At 50.6% G+C, this 19,336-nt stretch overlaps 1 protein-coding gene across 1 annotated transcript; it reads right to left on the reverse strand.

Annotated features, from left to right (window-relative positions):
- Window positions 1–456: 456 nt before the first annotated feature.
- Tbx21 (T-box transcription factor 21) lies at window positions 457–17,680 on the reverse strand. Its single transcript, XM_050157122.1, has 6 exons — window positions 17,033–17,680; window positions 4,377–4,531; window positions 3,940–4,061; window positions 2,141–2,299; window positions 1,950–2,011; window positions 457–1,761 (listed from the first exon to the last, which is right to left on the reverse strand). The coding sequence occupies exons 1-6, from the start codon at window positions 17,518–17,520 to the stop codon at window positions 1,143–1,145; spliced, it is 1,605 nt and encodes a 534-aa protein (XP_050013079.1). The 5' UTR covers window positions 17,521–17,680; the 3' UTR covers window positions 457–1,142.
- Between the last annotated feature and the right edge of the window lie 1,656 nt (window positions 17,681–19,336).

Below are 19,336 nucleotides of genomic sequence, written 5' to 3' on the forward strand. Positions count from 1 at the left end.
ACCCTTTCTCCACCCCTGGTTCCTATGAAATTGCTGATCCTGTGTGGCTGATCCTGACCCGCAAAGGGTGGCAGCGTCACACGGTTTCTGCTTATGCCTTCAACACTTGAACAAACCTAGAAACGGGAAGTGTTAAACGGCAAAGATAAATCAGGAGTCCTTTCTCTCCTGGGTCTGCCCTATCCAGCTCGGTCTTGACTTTGCTCTCACCTTGCTTTCCCCCCCAGCTAGGTGCTGAGCAGGCAACACAGACTGAGGGGCTTTCGGGTCACAGGATCAGCTGGAGTGCTGAGGAGAAGACATGCTGTAACTCAGTTTATCCCTAAGTGAGGTCACTTTAGGATCCTAACAGTTCACCCCCAAAACAAGAACCCAGGGACCAGCAAACCTCCCCCACCCCCCCCCCCCCCCCCAGCTCCCTCCTCCCCACACCGGCCACAGAAGCAGGACACACGCACCCGTTCCATGTTTATTTTCAGAAAGTGATGAAAGCAAAGAAACACATCCAGACACCACTCTCCCTACAATAAATAGCCTCCCCGTCCCAAAGAAACCAAAAAGAGAAAAGCGTGTGTACACACCAGTTCAGAGTGACCTCGCTTGCTGAAATGTGCGCCCCTCTGGCCCCTTTCTCTGCACCCACTCTCTTGTCTCCTCGCAGGTGGGCCCAGTCCACCCCAAATCACCCCTGAGTCCTCTCCCTATTCCTGTTTGGCTGGCTGTTATAAAAATCCACGGATCTTTCCTCTTGGGTCAAGAGATTAACACAGAGGAGAGACTAACAGTTCAAAGTTCCTCCGCAGGAGAAGGGCTATGTCTCCAGGCCTGGCCTCTCCCCTGCCCCTTCTGTCAGAAGCCATGAAGTCCCTCTGGGTCCCAAACTTTCTGGAGTCCATTCTCCACGGAACCATCGGTCAGAAGCAGCACCAGGTACATGACTGTGGTTGGGGCAGAGGAAAGGGCAAGGGACACTCCTGTCACTTTTCCTTGTGGGCCAGGAAGTAAGGAGTGAAGCCCAGAATCCTTCTTGCCCTTCTCCTTCCCCGACCAATCACTACACCGGGAAAGGACGATTCGGGGGCTTCTCTGTCCTGTGTCTGTTTTCTAAATTAGTTGGCGCCCTCCAACCCAGAGACATCTTCTCAGTTGGGAAAGTAGTTATAAAACTGGCCGTCGGTTTCCTTGTCAAAAGGAGAAGGGGCCCCAGCAGGAGAGGAGCTGTCGCCACTAGAAGGGTAAGGGGATATCCGCCTCCTCTTAGACTCTCCTTCGCCTAGTCCGGAGTCGCTGGGCTCCTGCCTGAGAGGGGTGACCTCAGTCCACAGCGAGGGGGAGCCCTGCTCCTCTGGTACCCGTCCCTCTGAGGATCCCAGGCTAGGGTCCATGGGCAGAGTTCGCATGGGGCGGAACCAGCCAGCTGGACTCATCTTGGGAGGGTACTGAGGGGCCACAGGCCAGCCAGCTCCGGGTGCCAGGACTTCTTGGCCACGGTAGTAGGGCACGGTGGGCCCAGAGGCAGAGGGCAGGAATGTGGGCTTCATGCTCACTGCTCGGAACTCGGCTTCATAACTGTGTTCCCGAGATGTCCCCAGCCAGTAAGGCTGTGAGACCATATCCTTGGGTTGGCCAGGAAGGTCGGGGTAGAAACGGGTGGGAACGGGATACTGGTTAGATAGAAGAGGCGAGTAGGGGTCTCCTCCGAGCAGTTGACAGTTGGGTCCGGGTGGGGAGGGAACACTGGTGTCAACAGATGCATACATGCTGAAAAACAAAGCAAAACAGAAAATGAGGAAAAAAAGACACAAGTATGTCTCTTCCTTCCTGTTTCTCCCTCCTTGGTCTGCTTAACCCCCTCCCCAGATCCCCAAAACAGAGACAGGACATGTTGACCACTGATCCACAGTCCCATCTCAGAGAGACCAAAGACGAGTTTCCGCCAGGGCGCTTACGACTCAAAGTTCTCCCGGAATCCTTTGGCGAAGGGGTTATTGTCGATTTTCAGCTGAGTGATCTGGAGAAAGGGGAATAGAGTTGCCTGAGTCTGAGGCTCAGGGACGCCAGCTCCCCAACCTCAACAAGAGGGCCTGTCCTGCCCCCTAGCACATGCCTGTCCTCAGGCCCCTTTGGCCCCAAGCCTCACCTCGGCATTCTGGTAAGCAGTCACCGCAATGAACTGGGTCTCTTGGAAAGTAAAGATGTGTGTATTAGAAGCATTGCAGCCGGCATCCGACTCCCCGTCATTCACCTCCACGATGTGCAGCCGGGGCTGGTACTTATGCAGAGACTGCAGGACAATCATCTGGAGAGGGAGCCAGGTGGTGGCGGGGTCACCGAGGAGCTGCAAGTTTCCTCCTGACCCCACTGTGGGCTCATCACTGCATCCGTTCCCCCACCAGTGACGACCTACTCGTGCCGTCACCATCCTGCCACCATGCAACTTCTCTTAAGCCTCGCGGCTTCTCTTTGGGGGCGCCTAGTGTTGCCTCTTATGAAATCTTGTGAAATCGTGTAGAATCCTCCCTGATCCTCCATGTCAGTGAGATCAAGGTGTTAGCATAGAGGTCATGTGTGCACGTGGGTGCCTGTGTGTTTGTGTGTGTGCCAGCTAGCTGGAGGCCAGGGAACAACCTCAGGCACCATCCACTTTTTTGAGACAGGGTCTCTTGCAGGCTTGGAACTCACCAAGAAGGTCAGTGAGTCCTAGGGACCCACCCATTTCTGCCTTTCCAGTGCTAAAATCACTGGGTCATACCATTATAGCCAGATTTTTTTTTTTTTTTTTTTTTTTTTTTTGTTTAACGTGGTTGGGTTCTTGGGATGAGACTCTGGTCCTTGTTTTTGCAAGGCAAATGCTTTACCAACTGAAGCCTCTCTCCAGCTAAGGTTTTAAAAATCAGGATTGGGGGGGCTGGAGAGATGGCTCACTGGTTAAGAGCATTGCCTGCTCTTCCAAAGGTCCTGAGTTCAATTCCCAGCAACCACATGGTGGCTCACACCCATCTGTAAAGAGGTCCGGCGCCCTCTTCTGGCCTTCAGGCATACACACAGACAGAATATTGTATACATAATAAATAAATAAATATTTTTAAAAAAAAATCAGGATTGGGTGTCGGGCAGTGGTGGTGCACTCAAGAGGCAGAGGCAGGCTGATCTCTGAGTTCAAGGCCAACCTGGTCTACAGAGTGAGTTCCAGGACAATCAGGGCTATTCACAGAAACCCTGTCTCGGGAAAAAAACAAAAACAAAACCTGAATTGGAGCTGTGGAGATGGCTTGGCAGGCAAAGGGTCTTGCTGCCAAGTTTGGTAACCTGAGTTTGATCCCTGGGATCCGTGTGATAGAAGAACAGAAGCAACTCCAGCCAAGTTGTCCTGCGACCACCACAAACACAACAGTGCATGTACACCCCCACAGCCAAATAAATGTGTTAAATGAAACAACCACAACAAAAAAACCTCAATTGTTCAATGTGAAGATATTTTGTACCCATTCCCTGGGATACTGGACCCTAACAAGGTTACACGACCTAGTGAAAAAGCCTCCAGGCTGGTTTGACCTGTGCTGGCTTGAGAGCAAGCCCTGCCCGCTCCATTGTCTTCTCCCACTTCATTGTCTTCTCAAGGTGGGCAGCAAAGAGTTCAGAGAGGAAATCAAGGGGCTGGGGCATAAAATAGCTCCATTAATAGGATGCTTGGTTAGCATGCAACCCCTCCCTGGGTGCAATATCCAGAACCACATAAACCAGGCATGGTGGTCAGTGACTGAAATCTCAGCACTCAGGAGCTGGGGCAGAAGGTCAAGGTCCTCCTTGGCTACGCAGGGAGGAGAGGGGAGGAGAGCAGAGCAGAGGGGAAGGGACTCCCACAGTGCAGAGGGGCTCTTAGGTAGTGTCAGTGGGAGAAGGTCTCAGACGCAGCAGGAGATGGGGCTGACGTCCTACCTGGGTCACATTGTTGGACGCCCCCTTGTTGTTGGTGAGTTTTAGTTTTCCAAATGAAACTTCCTGGCGCATCCAGTGGGCTCCGGTGTTGGGGGAGTCTGGGTGGACGTATAAACGGTTTCCTGTGGACAGTTAACCTTATTGCCATGTAGCCCTTGAACAGACCCTAGAGATGTGGGGTTTTGCCTATTCTGAGAGGAATGTAAGGAAGATGCAGGGGAGGGGACAGGCATGTTGGACGGGGCAAATGAGGAGAAAGGATTGAGCTGAGTGACCTCTGCAGAATTGGAGAAAAGGTGACAACCAAAGGGAGGTTGAGGTGGCGCATAGGACACAGAACTCAAACTTTCACATCGGGGCAAGAGCTTGAACAATCCACCAGGGGGCACCAATCTGGGAGGAAAAAGCATGCCCACCGCTCGGAAAGGGGGTCGTACCTGGCATGCTGCCTTCTGCCTTTCCACACTGCACCCACTTGCCACTCTGGTACCGCCAATGGTGCTGGTCTACCAAGACCACATCCACAAACATCCTGTAATGGCTTGTGGGCTCCAGTCCAGCCACAGTGAAAGAGAGGAATGGGAACATTCGCCTGCGAAGAACAGAGAAGCCGCAGGGTCCATTAGGGCAGTGGTCAGTCACCTGTGTGCTCGCCGTGTGCTGCAGCTAGCCTCCACCTGTTCACAAGAGCCACTGGCAAGTGTACCACAAGCTGGGTTGTAGACGTAACTGCAAATTAATTTGTAGGACTGGAGAAATGGCGCAGCAGGTAAGAGCACGCACTGCTATGCCTGAGAGTCCGAGTTCAGATCTCAGCATCCACATCAGGCGGCTTACAGTGGCCTTTAACTCCAGCCCCAAGGTGACCCAATGTCTCTGGCTTCCACAGATGCCTGCATGCACAGGCACACACTTAGACACACACAGAGGAGCACATGGAGACACACACAGGCTCACATACACACAGAGGCACGTGCAGGCTCTCTCACACACAGAAGTGCATACACAGACACACACACAGAGGCACATTCAGGTTCACACATACACACAGAGGAACACACACGGATTATTAAAAATAAATCTTTTTTTTTAAATAAATTGTGGGTGGCTGGAGAGATGGCTCAGTGGTTAAGAGCATTGCCTGCTCTTCCAAAGGTCATGAGTTCAATTCCCAGCAACCACATGGTGGCTCACAGCCATCTGTAATGAGGTTTGGTGCCCTCTTCTGGCCTGCAGACACACACAGACAGAATATTGTATACATAATAAATAATTTAAATAAATAAATAGTGCCAGCCGGGGATGGTGGCACACATCTTTAATCCCACCCAGTACTTGGGAGGCAGAGGCAGAAGAATCTCTGAGTTTGAGGTCAGCCTGGTCTACAGAGCAAGTTCCAGGACAGCCAGGGCTACACAAAGAAACCCTGTCTCGAAAATCAAAATAAAATAAAATTTAAAACAGTACAAATGTAACAATTAAATACATCCTACTAAGAGCCAAGGCATCCAGTACTCGAGAGTCTCTTTCCCTTGTTTTCCTCCGCTGTACTGTGGTCTGAGCTGGAGCCGATTTGGGGCTGTTGTGTGAGGTGGAACTGACAATGGCTACCGTGCATCTCCCCCAGCTCTTGTTCCGCCCCCATCGTGCTGGCAGCTCGGATACAGCGCAGTCCCAGTTACACCACGGGAATCAGCAGACGCTCAAATCAGTGCCTGTCTTTTGACAGGGCTAGTGATTCTTGATGCATGCCCGACAAGCACTCTGCCACTAAGCTACATCCCAGCCTGCAGACTTTTGAAAATGCTTTCCTCTCAGATCAGCTACTAGATATTTATCTGGAAACCACCATCTCTAACACTCGTGTGCTTCCTGTGTGGGCCAAAGGCACCAGGCAACCCTCCAAAGGTAGTTCCCAGAGGGGTTATGCCTCGGTCCCACCTGCTCCACAGTGACTCCTCCACTCTGCAGCGTGCTTCTGCTATGCTCCCTGAGCATCCCTCCCTGTCCTACAGCTCTACAGAATGGTCTGCCCCATGCCTGGCCCTTCAGAAGCTCAGCGAACACCCTAGGTGGCCAGAAGCATCTAATCATCCTCATGCTTAAAGTCTTGGGTCCTAGCAAAAGAAAAGTGAGTGGGTTGGATGCCGCACTATCCCCCACTGTTCTGGAGTGAGAGTCAGAAGAGGAAGCCCTCTCCTGCGACGGCCTTCCCACCACCTCCACCATCTCTGCCCCTATTATCACGATCACTACAGCCACCACCTCCATCCCACAGCCACATCGCTCTCTCACCGCTATCTCCACCATCACTGCAGCCACTGTCCTCTCCATTACAGGCCTCCAGCGCTGCTACAGTCCCCACCTCCACAGCCATCATCGCTACCATTGCCACCCCACGATTACAGCCACTGTCCCTCTGACCATCACCTGATCTCCACCATCAGCACAGCCACCACCTCCACCACCAACACACCACCACCTCCACCATCAGCACAGCCACCACCTCCACCATCAGCACAGCCACCACCTCCACCATCAACACACCACCACCAACAACAACAACACACCGCCACTTCCATCAACACACCGCCACCTCCACCACCAACACACCGCCACCTCCACCACCAACACACCGCCACCTCCACCATCAACACACCACCACCACCATCAGCACAGCCACCACCTCCACCATCAGTACAGCCACCACCTCCACCATCAACACACCACCACCACCACCAACAACACACCACCACCTCCACCACCAACACACCGCCACCACCACCAGCAACACACCGCCACCACCACCAGCAACACACCACCACCTCCACCATCAGTACAGCCACCACCTCCACCATCAACACACAACCACCACCTCCACCATCAACACACCACCACCTCCACCATCTCCATCACTCCAGCCGTCTCCACCATCACGATCCCCACCACACTCACTGGCTGTGCCACGGCTATGGCCACCGCCTTCTTGTCTGCCACCCCAAGACCTACTGCTTTCAGCCTCACCACCACTACCACTGGTCACCCATCACCACAACCAGCCTGTCTCCAACCGCTCCTACCGCCATCTCTCCCATGCATCTTAGCAGCCTTCAGGGTCACAACCACCACTAACAGCCTTAGAGCCATCACAAGTTCCCAAAACTGAGCTCTTTCTTCATAACCCGGCAGGGAGAGTGGCGTTGTAGGAATCGCAGAGGCAAATCCTCATTGGATGTCCCTTCCACTCCCACATCCCTCCTCCCAGGGGGGCCATGTAGGATAGGAAAGCACAGGTCTCTCAGGTAAGAAACCTATCTACCAGACTAGCCTTGAACTCACAGTATAGCTAAGGATGACTTTGAACTTCTGGTCTACCTGCTTCAGCTTCCAAAGTGCTGGGATTACAGGTGTGCACCATTATACCCAGTTTGGAATCCATCCAAGACAGTGAATTCTAGACAGCTTAGAATTCTATCAGCTTAGCTACATCCCTAGCTCAAGAAGTAAGTATTGAAAAACTGGGTGGGGAGAATGTTTAATATTTTCTTTTCTTTTTTTTTTTTTGGATTTTTTTTGTTGTTGCTTTTTTTGTTTGTTTTGTTTTGTTTTGTTTTGTTTTGTTTTTCGAGACAGGGTTTCTCTGTGGTTTTGGAGCCTGTCCTGGAACTAGCTCTTGTAGACCAGGCTGGTCTCGAACTCACAGAGATCCGCCTGCCTCTGCCTCCCGAGTGCTGGGATTAAAGGCGTGCGCCACCACCGCCCGGCTGGTTTTGATTTTTTGAGACAGGGTTTCTTTGTAGCTTTGTAGCCTGTCCTGGAACTCACTCTATAGACCAGGCTGATCTCAGACTCACAGAGATCCGCCTGCCTCTGCCTCCGGAGTACTGGGATTAAAGGGGTGCGCCGGGTCAGATCACAGTTTCTGAGCTGCAGAGATGGCTCGGGGTGGTGAAGAGCACTTCCTGCTCTTCCAGAGGATGCGTGTTTGGTTCCCAGCACCACATCGGGCAGCTCACAAGTGTTTGCCACTGCGGTTCCCAGGCGTTCAACAGCCCCGGTCTACCTACAAACGGTACATAAACTCCGGAAAGCTCACATACATGTAAATAAAGAGAAATGAGTTCGAGGCCAGCCTGGTCTACAGAATGAAGTCCAGGACAATTAGGACTACGCAGAGAAACCCTGTCTCAAAAAAATATTTAATTATTAAAAAAATAGGGAGCAGAGTGTGGTAGCACTTATCTTTATTTTACTGAAACAGGGTTTCTCTGTGTAGCTCTGGCTGTCCTAGAACTCACTCTGTAGACCGGGCTGGCCTCAGGCTCACAAATTCTACCTGTCATGCCCGGCTTGGCACTTGACTTTAATCTTAGCACTTGGAAGGCAAAGGCAGGTGCATGTCTGTGAGTCTGAGGCCAGTCTGGTCTACATATGGAGTGCCAAGACACCCAGCTCTATAATAGAAAGACCCTGTCTTTTTAAAAGGGGTAGGGAGCCTGGAGAAATGGTTCATCAGGTAAGAGCACTAGCTGCTTTTCTAGACAACCTGAATTTAATTTTCAGCACTCACATGATGGCCCACAACCAGTAAGACCAGTTTTAAGGGATCCAATACTCTCTTGTTGGCCTCAGCAGGCATTAGGCATGCATGAGGTACACATTCATACAGGCTAACGTAACAGCCATACACATAATATGTATAATTATATATATATATAGTTATATATATAATATATAGAAGAAGGGAAGGAGAGAGAGAGAGGATGATCAACACACATGTACACAGCTATACACGTAACTATACCACACACACACACACACACACACACACACACACACACGGCTAAGATTACCGGTAGAACCCCAAAATAACTCCCTGATTTACATGTCAATTTGCTGGGAAGAAAACAGTAGTGGAGATGGGCCTGGTACCACAATCCCCTCTGTGAAGCTACTTACCACACCCCTTTCAGAGGGGACAGAGTCATGACCCTATAACTCTGTGCTTCCCCGAGGGCTAACTCATCTAGGGATGATTTGAAGGGTCATGGGACATGCCTGGGGACATAGTGAGTGCCAGGCCAGTCAAGGCTACACAGTGAGACCCTGTTTCCAGAAACAAACGATGACCTGTTTCACACATCAACCGACTTTCTGGAGGGCTGACTGGCTGCGTCTTCCTTGACGCAGGTAACAGTCCTTTTTTTTTTTTAATAATCTGTTTTTATTTTAAGTGCATTGGTGTTTTGCCTGTGTATATTTCTGTGTGAGGGTGTCAGAGTCCCTGGCACTGGAGTTACAGACACAAGTGTGAGCTGCCATGTGGAGGCTGGGAATTGAACCCGGGTCTTCTGGAAGAAACAACTAGTACTCTTAACCGCTGAGCCACCTCTCTGGCCGCCAGCTCTGCACTTCTGTGTAGCCATCTGCAAGTGATCCCGTGAATCCTAGTCCACGAGTCCAGACATGGGAGGAGGAGGAAGAGGCCAAGATGCCTGAGAGCATTGTGCATTCTGTAAGTATAAGACATTGCCAAAATATTTCCTGAGGTGACGTCAGGAATTGTGTTGGGGAGAACAGTTTTCCAAGAGCTGCCTCAGCATTGGAAGGTAGAAATATTGTTTAACTTATTTATTGGAGAGGGCTTGGCACACTGGGGAGAATGGCTTGTGGGCGCTGGTTCTCTCTCTCTACCATTTGTGGGTTTCAGGTATTGAACTCGGGTCCTCAGCCTTGGTAGCAAGCAGCTTTATCCACTGAGTCATCTCGCTAGCTTGATATCATCCATTTTGTGAACATTTTGTTATAACGGCAAACTATTCTGTTTATTTTTTTGAGAAAGGGTCTTAGTATGTAGCCCAGGGTAGCTTTGAACTTATGATCTTCCTGTGTCTGAGTGCTGTGACTGCAGGATCACGTATTTGCACCATGGGCATGCCCAGATCTTAAAATAAGTGTTTAGTTTTGTTTTAAGATCTGAAAAGTTGATCTGGAATGTGACTTAGTATAAGAGTATCTGCCTAGCATTCATGGGTTCAATATAGCACCACCAAGAACAAAAACTCAGGGCCTGGAGAAATGACTCAGCAGTTGCAAGCATTTGGTCTTGCAGAAGAGCTGGGTTCAATTCCTAGCACCCACACGATGGCTCACAACTATCTGTAACTCCAATTTCAACATCCTCTCCTAATCTTTGAGGGTACCAGCCACGCACATGGTGCATAGACATACATACATGTGAGGAAAACACTCTCGCACATACATAAAATAAATCTAAATGACAAAAAGAATCTACAAGGTTAGTGGGCTGTAATGGCCCATGCCTACAATGCCAGCACTTAGGAGGCCGAGGAAGGCAGTGTACATTTTCAAGGGCCAGGCAGCCTTGACACAGACAGCTCCAGGCTAACGACAGAGTGAGCCCCTCTCTCAAAAATAAAATAAAGCCAGGTGGTGATGGTGCACACAGGAGGCAGAGGTAGGCGGTCTGTGAGTTTGATGCCAGCCTGGTCCATAGAGTGAGTTCCAGAACAGTCAAAGTTGTTACACAGAGAAACCCTGTCTCAAAAACCAAATAAATAAATAATAATAGAAGTAAAAGTTTGGAGAGATGGCTCAGGGGTTAAGGATATTTTCTGCTTTTACGGGGTACCAGGGTACCTGCAATGAGCTCATAACGGCCTGTAATTCCAGTTCCAGGAGCTCTGACTGCCGACCTCCATAGGTTCCTCACACACACAGTCTACAGACACACACACAAACACACATTAAAAATTAAAATAAATATTTAAAAAGTAAAATAATAAGCAAAAACATCCATTAAAAGTTGTGAGAGTTGTGAGGACGAGAAAGGAAAATAATGGTGGCCGCGGCACTACCTCACACGAAGCCAAAATTGCTTTCGCCGCCACCCTAGCTTCACAGAAGCACATGTACTTACCAACCGAGCTACTTAACAGCTCTCCCCAGTGATCTTAATTATAATAATCAACCAATCATACTCAGAAAGTGGGGATTACCAGCAATTAATATCCACCCACACACCCACGGAGACCCGGCCTCTCCTCCCTGCGGAGGCTATCTGCCGTCTGCCGCTATTTGTGTTTACCATCCATTCACAGCACACTCTGCACACAGGAACTCTGGCACGGCCGGGACGCGGCACTCCCAGGTTGCCCCATCTCCAAAATACACAAACGGGGACCCCAGAGTCTCTTGTTTGTTTATTTATTTATTTATTTTGGTTGAGACAGGGTTTCGCTGTAGTTTTTTAGAGCCTGTCCTGGAACTAGCTCTTGTAGACCAGGCTGGCCTTGAACTCACAGAGATCCACCTGCCTCTGCCTCCCGAGTGCTGGGATTAAAGGTGTGCATCACCACCGCCAGGCTTATTTTTTATTTTTAAATATTACAGTTAGCAGTGGTAGCACACGGGCTCTGAGTTCAAGCCAGCCTGGTCTACAACAGCTAGTTCCAGGACAGCTAGGGCTGTTACACAGAGAAACCCTGTCTTGAAAAACTAGAAAGAAAGAAAGAAAGAAAGAAAGAAAGAAAGAAAGAAAGAAAGAAGAAAGAAAGAAAGAAAGAAAGAAAGAAAGAAAGAAAGAAAGAAAGAAAGAAAGAAAGAAAGAAAAGAAGACGCATGGGCACATAGAGGTCAGAGGAAAACTTGCAGGAGTCAGTGCTCTCCTTCCGTGTGGGTTCAGGGATTTGAACTCAGGGCCTCAGGATTGACGGGAAGCTCCACTACCCCTGAGCTATCTCTCTGCCCACTCCAGACACTTCTTATTCTTGGTTTCCCTCTCTGAGCCCCGCCGGAGTCGCCTTCCTCAGTCACCGCACTCAAAAGCCTCACTGCTACTGATCCACAGCGGTAGGTGGGGTCTAGGGTGGGTGGGAGAGGAAGGACCAAGGACAGACTGAGTCAGCCCAGCCAGGACGAAGGGCTGAGGGGCTGTGGGCAGGTCTGAGATGGAAGAATTTTTCAAAAAGAAAGAAGGTCTGTGGGTGCTAGGGTAGTGACTTGCAGGTCACTGGAACCCACAGAGGGACAGGCCAGCCTGCCAAAGGGGGAGGATAGAAAGGAAGCTGCTCTGGGCCCCAAACTCAACAGCAAGAGGAAACAGCCCTGGAGCTTCCAGATCACCAGAGCTCAAGCTGAGAAGACACAGAGGCCTTGGCGTTTGGCAGGGCTGAGTTTTGACAGTGGTGTCTCCTGTCTCCTTCCCCGGATGGAGCCCCTGGGTCCTGACTCAAGAGAGAACATCAGAGGAAATGATGAGAAGCCACTGCTCCCATCCCACAGGGATTCCATGTCATGCAATGTGGCCTTAGGAGATGCAAGCAGACTCTTAGGAAACGCTCAAAGGCATTTAGGGATTTCTTTTTCAGGTTTGCTGATGGTATTTTTTTTTTGTTTGTGTATGTGTGTATGCACATGTATGTGTATATGTGCATGTCCGTGTAGAAGTCAGAGGACAATCTAAGGTGGCGTTCTTCAGGCCCTGACATTCAATCATTTATTTTTCTTTTTGTTGTTGTTGTTTTGTTTTGTTTTTCTTTTCAAGACAGGGTTTCTCTGTGTAGCCCTGGCTGTCCTGGAACTTGATTTGTAGAGCAGGCTAGGCTAGAACTCACAGAATTGTAGCACAAATAATAAAAACCCAGAGACAGATATTAGGGTTCAAACTGAAGGATCAGAGAAGCAAAGCAGGCAACCACTAGAGAGCTCTTGCCTCTATGTCTGAAAAAAGAGCAAATTTCTGTTTCATCCTGCATTAAATTCCTCTCTGTTGGTGAGATTAAAGGTGTGCACCACCACCACCCGGGCTCTATGGTTTGTAGACCCGGCTGGCCTCGAACTCACAGAGATCAGCCTGCCTGTGCCTCTAGAATGCCGGGATTAAAGACATGCACCACCATGCCTGGCTCCTTCCTATTTATTTCAATACAGGGTTTTTCACTGCCCTAAACCTCTCTGATTAGTCTAGGCTGACTGGCCAGCAAGCCCCAGGGATTACAAACACCACCACACTTGGCTAACTGGCTAGGTTTTTTTGGGAGGTGGTGGTGTTTGTTTGTCTGGTTTTTGTTTTTTGTTTTTTTTTCATAACAGGGAGGGCTTCTTTGTGTACCTGTGGTTGTCCTGGAACTCACTCTGTAGACCAGCCTAGCCTCGAGCTCACAGAGATCTGCCTGCCTCTGCCTCAAAAGTGCTGGGATTAAAGGCGTGCACTGCCACCACCACCTGGCTGATTGGCTAATTTTATTTTCTTTTTTGTTATTATTTCTGTTTCTTGAGACAGGATTTCTCCGGGTAGCCTTGGCTGACCTAGAACTTACTATGTAGACCTGGCTTCAAAATCAGAGATCCACCCGCCTGCCTCTGCCTCCCAAGTGTCTAGATTACAGGCGTGTGCCACAACGCCTAGCTAACGTTTTTAGCATGGGTTCTGGGGCTCAAACTTGGGTCCTCATGCTTCACCAGCACTTCACGCTTTAAACCGTCTCTCCAGTCCTGTTCTCTCTCTCTCCTTCTCTTTTTGCAGATGGTGGTGGTGGTGGACAGTACCCATGTGCCACGCTACATGTCTGGAGATCAGCTGACAATTTGCGTGAGAAAGTTCTCTCCTTCAATCATGTGGGTTCTGGGAATCAAACTGGGCACCTAGTGTCTTTTCCCATTAAGGCATTTTGGCAACCATTTTTTAAGTTCCATTTTCTCTTTCTTTCTTTCTTTCTTTCTTTCTTTCTTTCTTTCTTTCTTTCTTTCTCTTCCTTCCTTCCTTCCTTCCTTTTTTTCTTTTTTCTTTTTTCAAGACAGGGTTCCTCTATGTAGGTTTGGAGCCTGGAACTCGCTCTGTAGACCAGGCTGGCCTCAAACTCACAGAGATCCACCTGCCTCTTCCTCCCGAGTGCTGGGATTAAAGGCATGCACCACCACCACCGGCTTAAATTCCATTTTCAAACCAAGCATGGTTTCAGTGCACACTTGTAATCCCAACATTTGAGAAGCTGAATCTGATGGGTTGAGAATTCCAGGCCAATGTGGGTTACATAAGTAAGACATTGTCTCAACCAATCAACAAAAATCCGCTTTTAGAGGAACATAAAGATTTGAAGCAGGAAGATCACCAATTTCAGGCTAATTTTGATTGCATGGCAAGATCCTAGCTCAAAATAACCACAACATGGCGCACGCCGTTAATGGCAACAGTTCTAGGCCAGCCTGGTCTACGGAATGAGTCCAGGTCAGCTGAGCCAATATAGTGAGACCTCTCAAAATCCAATCAAACAAACAAATCACAGCAACAAAGAAAAAGACCAGCCCAATACTGAAGATTTTTGAAGCTAAGCCTGCTATATATAATTTTTAATTTAATTTTTTAAAATTTTGTTTTGTTTTTGAGATAGGTTTTCTCAGTGTAACAGTACTGCCTTTCCTGGAACTTGATTTGTAGACCATTCTGGTCTCGAACTCACAGAGTTCACAGAATTCAGGGATTAAAGGCGTGTGCCACCACGCCCAGCTTTCTACTTTTATATAGTAAGATCTGTCATGAGAAGCAGTTGGTTGTGCCTCAGTGGTGAACTGTGCTGCAGAACATACACAAGTCCCTGGGTTAAACTTTCAGCACTAAAAGAAAAGTAAATTAATTTTGGTTCTTTGAGACAGCCTGTCAACCAGACAGGGTGGCACACACCCATAATACCAGCACTGGAGAGGCAGAGGTAAAAAGATCTGGAGTTCAAAGAAAGCCTTTGCTACACAGCAGAGAGGAAGAAAGAAATTAAAAAACAAACAAACAAAACCCCTCACTGTGTAGCACAGACTAGTTTCCAAGTATGGGTATCACCATATATGCAGACCACAGCCGTCCTAAGACATGTGTCTAGCGAACTCTAGGCCCCGGGTTCCAGTTGCAGCACTAAAACAGAAAGGGGGAGAAAAAAGGAGACATCCAAAAGGGAGGTAACGAAAGTGGTCAAGTGAAAATTCTGCAGTAGGAACACACAGGAGAGGAGGCCGTGGGAGTCCAGTGTTTCCGTTGGAGTGTACCCCTCCAAACGCCTCCCCTAACAGCCCACAGACAGACAGGCCCCAGCCCAGCCATCACTGATCTTCTGGCTGATGCCGACGGCCCCGTCCCATCAGACTGGAGGAGCTGAGGCCTGGCATCACATGAAAAGACCTGACCAGGCCGCAGGATGAGAGGCCTCCTCCTGCTCCTGGCACACTACAAAGCACAGAGTTAGAGGCCCCACCTAGACCGTTATTGACAGAGTGTAAGCCTCTGGTTATCCCCACGACTCGGTGTGCGTGAATATGAAACGGAGAGAATGCCTGGCCTACCTAACCCACTGTGAAATAATAGAAGTGAAAGCACCCAGGGAGCCACCACGAAAGGCCCTCAGACAGTGTAGGTGGCTGTGGAGAGTGGAGAAAGAGTAGACAGGTACCGTCTGAGCCCTAGCCCAGCTCTGCCGGCTGTGGTACCTCGGAAGAGTCCCTGGCAGTCTCTGTGCAGTACAACACAGGAGTGTCAAGTTCTAGAAACCTGGCCAGTACCTGGAGCCATCCAGAGAGAGGCTGGAGGGAGCAGAGACTCCTCAGAAGGCTTTGGAGATGAGGGGTGGGCCATAAACAAACACATAAGGTTTATCCTCAGCTCATCCCAGTGGGGAAGAATGATTCAGCAGCTCAAAACCAGTTGGAGTTGGCAGCTAGGTCCCTCCATCCGCCACAGACATCATCTGGGGGGAAGATCCTCTAGTAATGCCACCTTGGGACCCAGCAAGGGTTTCTGTCTCCCCTCATAGAACCCCCGCCTTTGCAATCTCTCCTTTACTTCCCGAGTCTCCATCCTAACTCAAAATCCGGAGTCCTGGCCGCTCCCCATTGAGAAGGGCAGGTGCCTCTTCTCCTAAAACACAAGGGGATTCACTGGGGGTGGGGGGTGTTGCATACTAAATGACCCCTCACAAACTGCAAGTTTCTCTTTCTTTCTTCAGCAAAGAGACTCCATCCTTCATCCGGAAGCAGCAGGCTGAGCTGCAAACCCTACCACTAATGCAACAGCCCAGGGGAGTCCTCCATCTTCTAGCAGGCTGGACTGGTGACTAGCTGGGTAAGGAAGTGGGCACATTTTTAGGGACCAGCCTCAAAGGCACAGTTCTGGACTGGACACCAGCTGGGACTGATTCTGAGCTTGGCCTGTTCAGGCACTGGGCATTTTTATCTTCATTAGTTTTACTGTCCCTCACCTCTACACAGCACACACACACACACACACACACTCATCTCTCCCTCTCTCTCTCTCCCCCCAGACATATGATATCAAAGTAAGACCGGAAAAGAAACTTGGCGACCGCTTCTCCATGTCACCAAATCCCAGTCTGTCCTGCCACCCCCATACACCAAAGCTACCCTGAGCGTGGCAACAGTAAAGGCAGGGACGCTGCGATCCCAAAAGATTCTGCCCCAACACTTCAGTTTCCCATACACAGGGACTGAGAGAGGGCCAGCTTCTGTCAGGCCCAGAGTATACACTAACCCGGCTCTGACCCCAGACTGAGGCAAGGAGCAAGGCTGGGACCCTCCGGCCAACTCTAGGTGAAGCGAGAGTCACCCTTTCCTCTGCACCAAAGTAACTTTTAACTGCGCCCACACCATCGTCTCTGTCCTTTTTTGATCTCTGACTGTTGCAGTGTGACATAGACTAGGCATCCGCGGCTCTACAGAGCTTGCGGTGTCCTCCCTGCTGTCCTGCTTCCCCGGCTCCTAAGACTGAAGCTCAGACTGCAGCACGAAGACAAGACTCAGCAACGTGCAGCTTCAGAATTAGAAAGAAAGAAAGAAAGAAAGAAAGAAAGAAAGAAAGAAAGAAAGAAAGAAAGAAAGAAAGAAAGAAAGAAGAAAGAAAGAAGAACGAAAGAAAGAAAGAAAGAAAGAAAGAAAGAAAGAAAGAAAGAAAGAAAGAAAGAAAGAAAGAAAGAAAGAAAGAGGAAAGTCCTCGTTCCGGCGGGCCACCGAGGCCAGACCCTCGCCGGCTCCGCCCTGCGAGCTCGCAGCGCTCGGCGCGCGCCACACTCACCGCCCTTGCTTAGTGATGATCATCTCTGTCTGGTGCTGGTTGAACTTGGACCACAACAGGTGGTTGCTGAGCGCGACTCTCAGCTTTCCCGACACTTCCAGCCCCGCGGGCAATGCATAGTCCTCGCGCGGCCCTGGGTAGAGCCCGGCGCGCGGATCCGGGGCAGCGTAGCCATCCCCTGGCGGGTAGCCCTCGGCACCCGCGGGCGGCGGGAAGGGCTCGCTCGGCCCGGGGAAGCCGGCCGCCTGGGCCCGGGGCGGGTAGGCGTAGGAGCCGAGGAAGCGGCCCGGCGTGGCAGGCACCAGGGCGCCCCCAGAGTAGGGCGTCCCTAGGCTGCCACCTGCGCGGCGATCGGTCAGGTCCTGTGTGCCCGGCTCCGGATAGAAGAAGCGATGCTGCTGGTCCACTCCGGGCCCCCGGCCCTCGTCACTCGGCATCGGCTCGGTGCCGGTCAGCATGTCTCCGCAGCCCGGCTCCACGATGCCCATCCGCAGCGGGCTGGGCGCCTTCCCGCAGCCGTCGAGGAGGCCCGCGGGTCGTGGGGGGCAGGGGAGACGGGGGCGGGGTCCGGGGAAGAGTGGAACACTACCCGAGCTGGGGTTGGGACGTCTGGCCCCTGAGCGCGCGTTGGGGGGGCGCGCAGCTGCTCCGGGGCTCTCTCTCCAGCGGGCCGCTGTCACTAGCGGCGCGGCGGCCTTTGCTGTGGCTTTATGAAGCTCCTTGGGTCCCCTCACCCCGCCACTTCGGCCCCGCCCCGCCTCGCCCCGCCCCCTCGTGGCTAATACAGCGTGAATTCGCTTTTGGTGAGGACTGAAGCCCCCCCCCAACGTAGTAGGGACAAGTAAGTCTCCGGGCACCCCGAATCTGGGAGAGTCAACCTGCCACCTGAAACTCAAGACGTTTCTCTCCCCCAGGAAATTCCGCCCATCCTGGAAGGCACGAAAAGGCCCTTTCCCCAGATGGGACCATCTGAGCATTCTCACGGCTCTGGCAGGCTCGGAGCTACTTAGACTATACATATTCAACAGATATTTGTTGATTCCTCTTGTATGCCCAGGCTCTGTGACTCTTTGCACGAAATGTTTGTCTGCCTTCTCTTGGCTAGAGCCCCCCCCCCCCCATCGCCGCCGCCACCCCGGCCGGGGGATGATGTTTGTCCCTCTAGCCCAGGAGCTGATTTGAAAGCTGTTGGACAACAGGCTCCCAAAAGCATTGCGCCCAAAGCAGCCCTCCCTGGGCTGGGTCGGCTGAAATGCTCCCACAAAAGCTCGTTCACGTGGCAAAGCAACCAGTCAAAGACACGGGAAGTAGCACTTGGCTGTCAGTGTTCAGAGTCCCAGAGCTGACTCTGTGATTCTGGTATATGGGACCTGGGTAAGTCACTTCCTTTGCCTGAAAGTCAGTCCCTCAGGCCTGATGGGGTAGGCTGGGGGAAATAAACATTCGTATCGGGGTGGGGGGCTGTGACCCTTACATCAGCGGCTGCATTTTCCATTCTGTTATAGAGGAAACAAGGTGGCTAGCAGGCACTCAGAGCTGGGTAATAGCCCAGCGCATGCTCCGACGGAGGAGTGTCCTTCCTCCACTGTTCTGTTCTGCTAAGGAAAGTCACACATATTGAAAAGTATCCCTCTTCTCCCAGTTGAAAATGAACCATTGGGAGTTTTCTTACAAAAGGAAAAACGTTCTCGGGTCTGAGAATACAGTTCATGGGGTGCTTGCCTAGCTTACACCGAGCTCTGATTCCATTCCCAGCATTATACAGATGGGGCATGGTGGCAAACCACTGTAACCCCAGCACAAGAAAGGAGGTAAAGACTCAAAAGCTACAGAGAAACCCTGTCTCGAAAACCTCCCCCCCCCCAAAAAAAAAAAGCTTAAGGTCTTCTTCATCTACAAGTTGGGCCAGCCTAGGTTACATGGGATCATATCTCAGAAATACATAAATAAAAATGAAAGCATCATTGGAAAGCTATCTACTTACTGTGTGTATGTGTAGGCATGTGTGCCATGGTGCATGTTTGGGGTTCAAAGGACAACAGTGTGGAGTCTGCTCTCCTTCCATCTTTATGGGGGTTCTGGGGCTCAAGCTCAGGTCATGAGGCTTGGACAGCAAGTGCCTTTACCTGCTGAGCCATCTTGCTGGCCCCAATACTAAAACATCTTTGTATAGAAAAGTCTAGCAGTGCAGAAAAGCAAGGTCATATAAATTACACCTAGTTTTAGCTCCTCAAAGCAAACAGTATTGACATTTTTGAAGAACATCCTTCCCTCCTGTATACCTTCTCTCTGTGTCTCTGTCTT

The sequence above is a fragment of the Alexandromys fortis genome, unplaced genomic scaffold (assembly GCF_014885135.2).
Source record: "Alexandromys fortis isolate MF-2015 unplaced genomic scaffold, M_Fortis_MF-2015_v1.1 scaffold_31, whole genome shotgun sequence".
Lineage (NCBI taxonomy): Eukaryota > Metazoa > Chordata > Mammalia > Rodentia > Cricetidae > Alexandromys > Alexandromys fortis.

Bases quoted from the DNA above. Each gene is read 5' to 3' on its own strand.
- Tbx21 (XM_050157122.1), bottom strand. From the start codon at position 17,520: ATGGGCATCGTGGAGCCGGGCTGCGGAGACATGCTGACCGGCACCGAG. The intron at 4,062-4,376 runs GTACGACCCCCT...AACTGTCCACAG, and splicing joins GGCAGAAGGCAGCATGCCAG to GAAACCGTTTATACGTCCAC. The intron at 2,300-3,939 runs GTAGGACGTCAG...CTCCCTCTCCAG, and splicing joins CGTCCAACAATGTGACCCAG to ATGATTGTCCTGCAGTCTCT.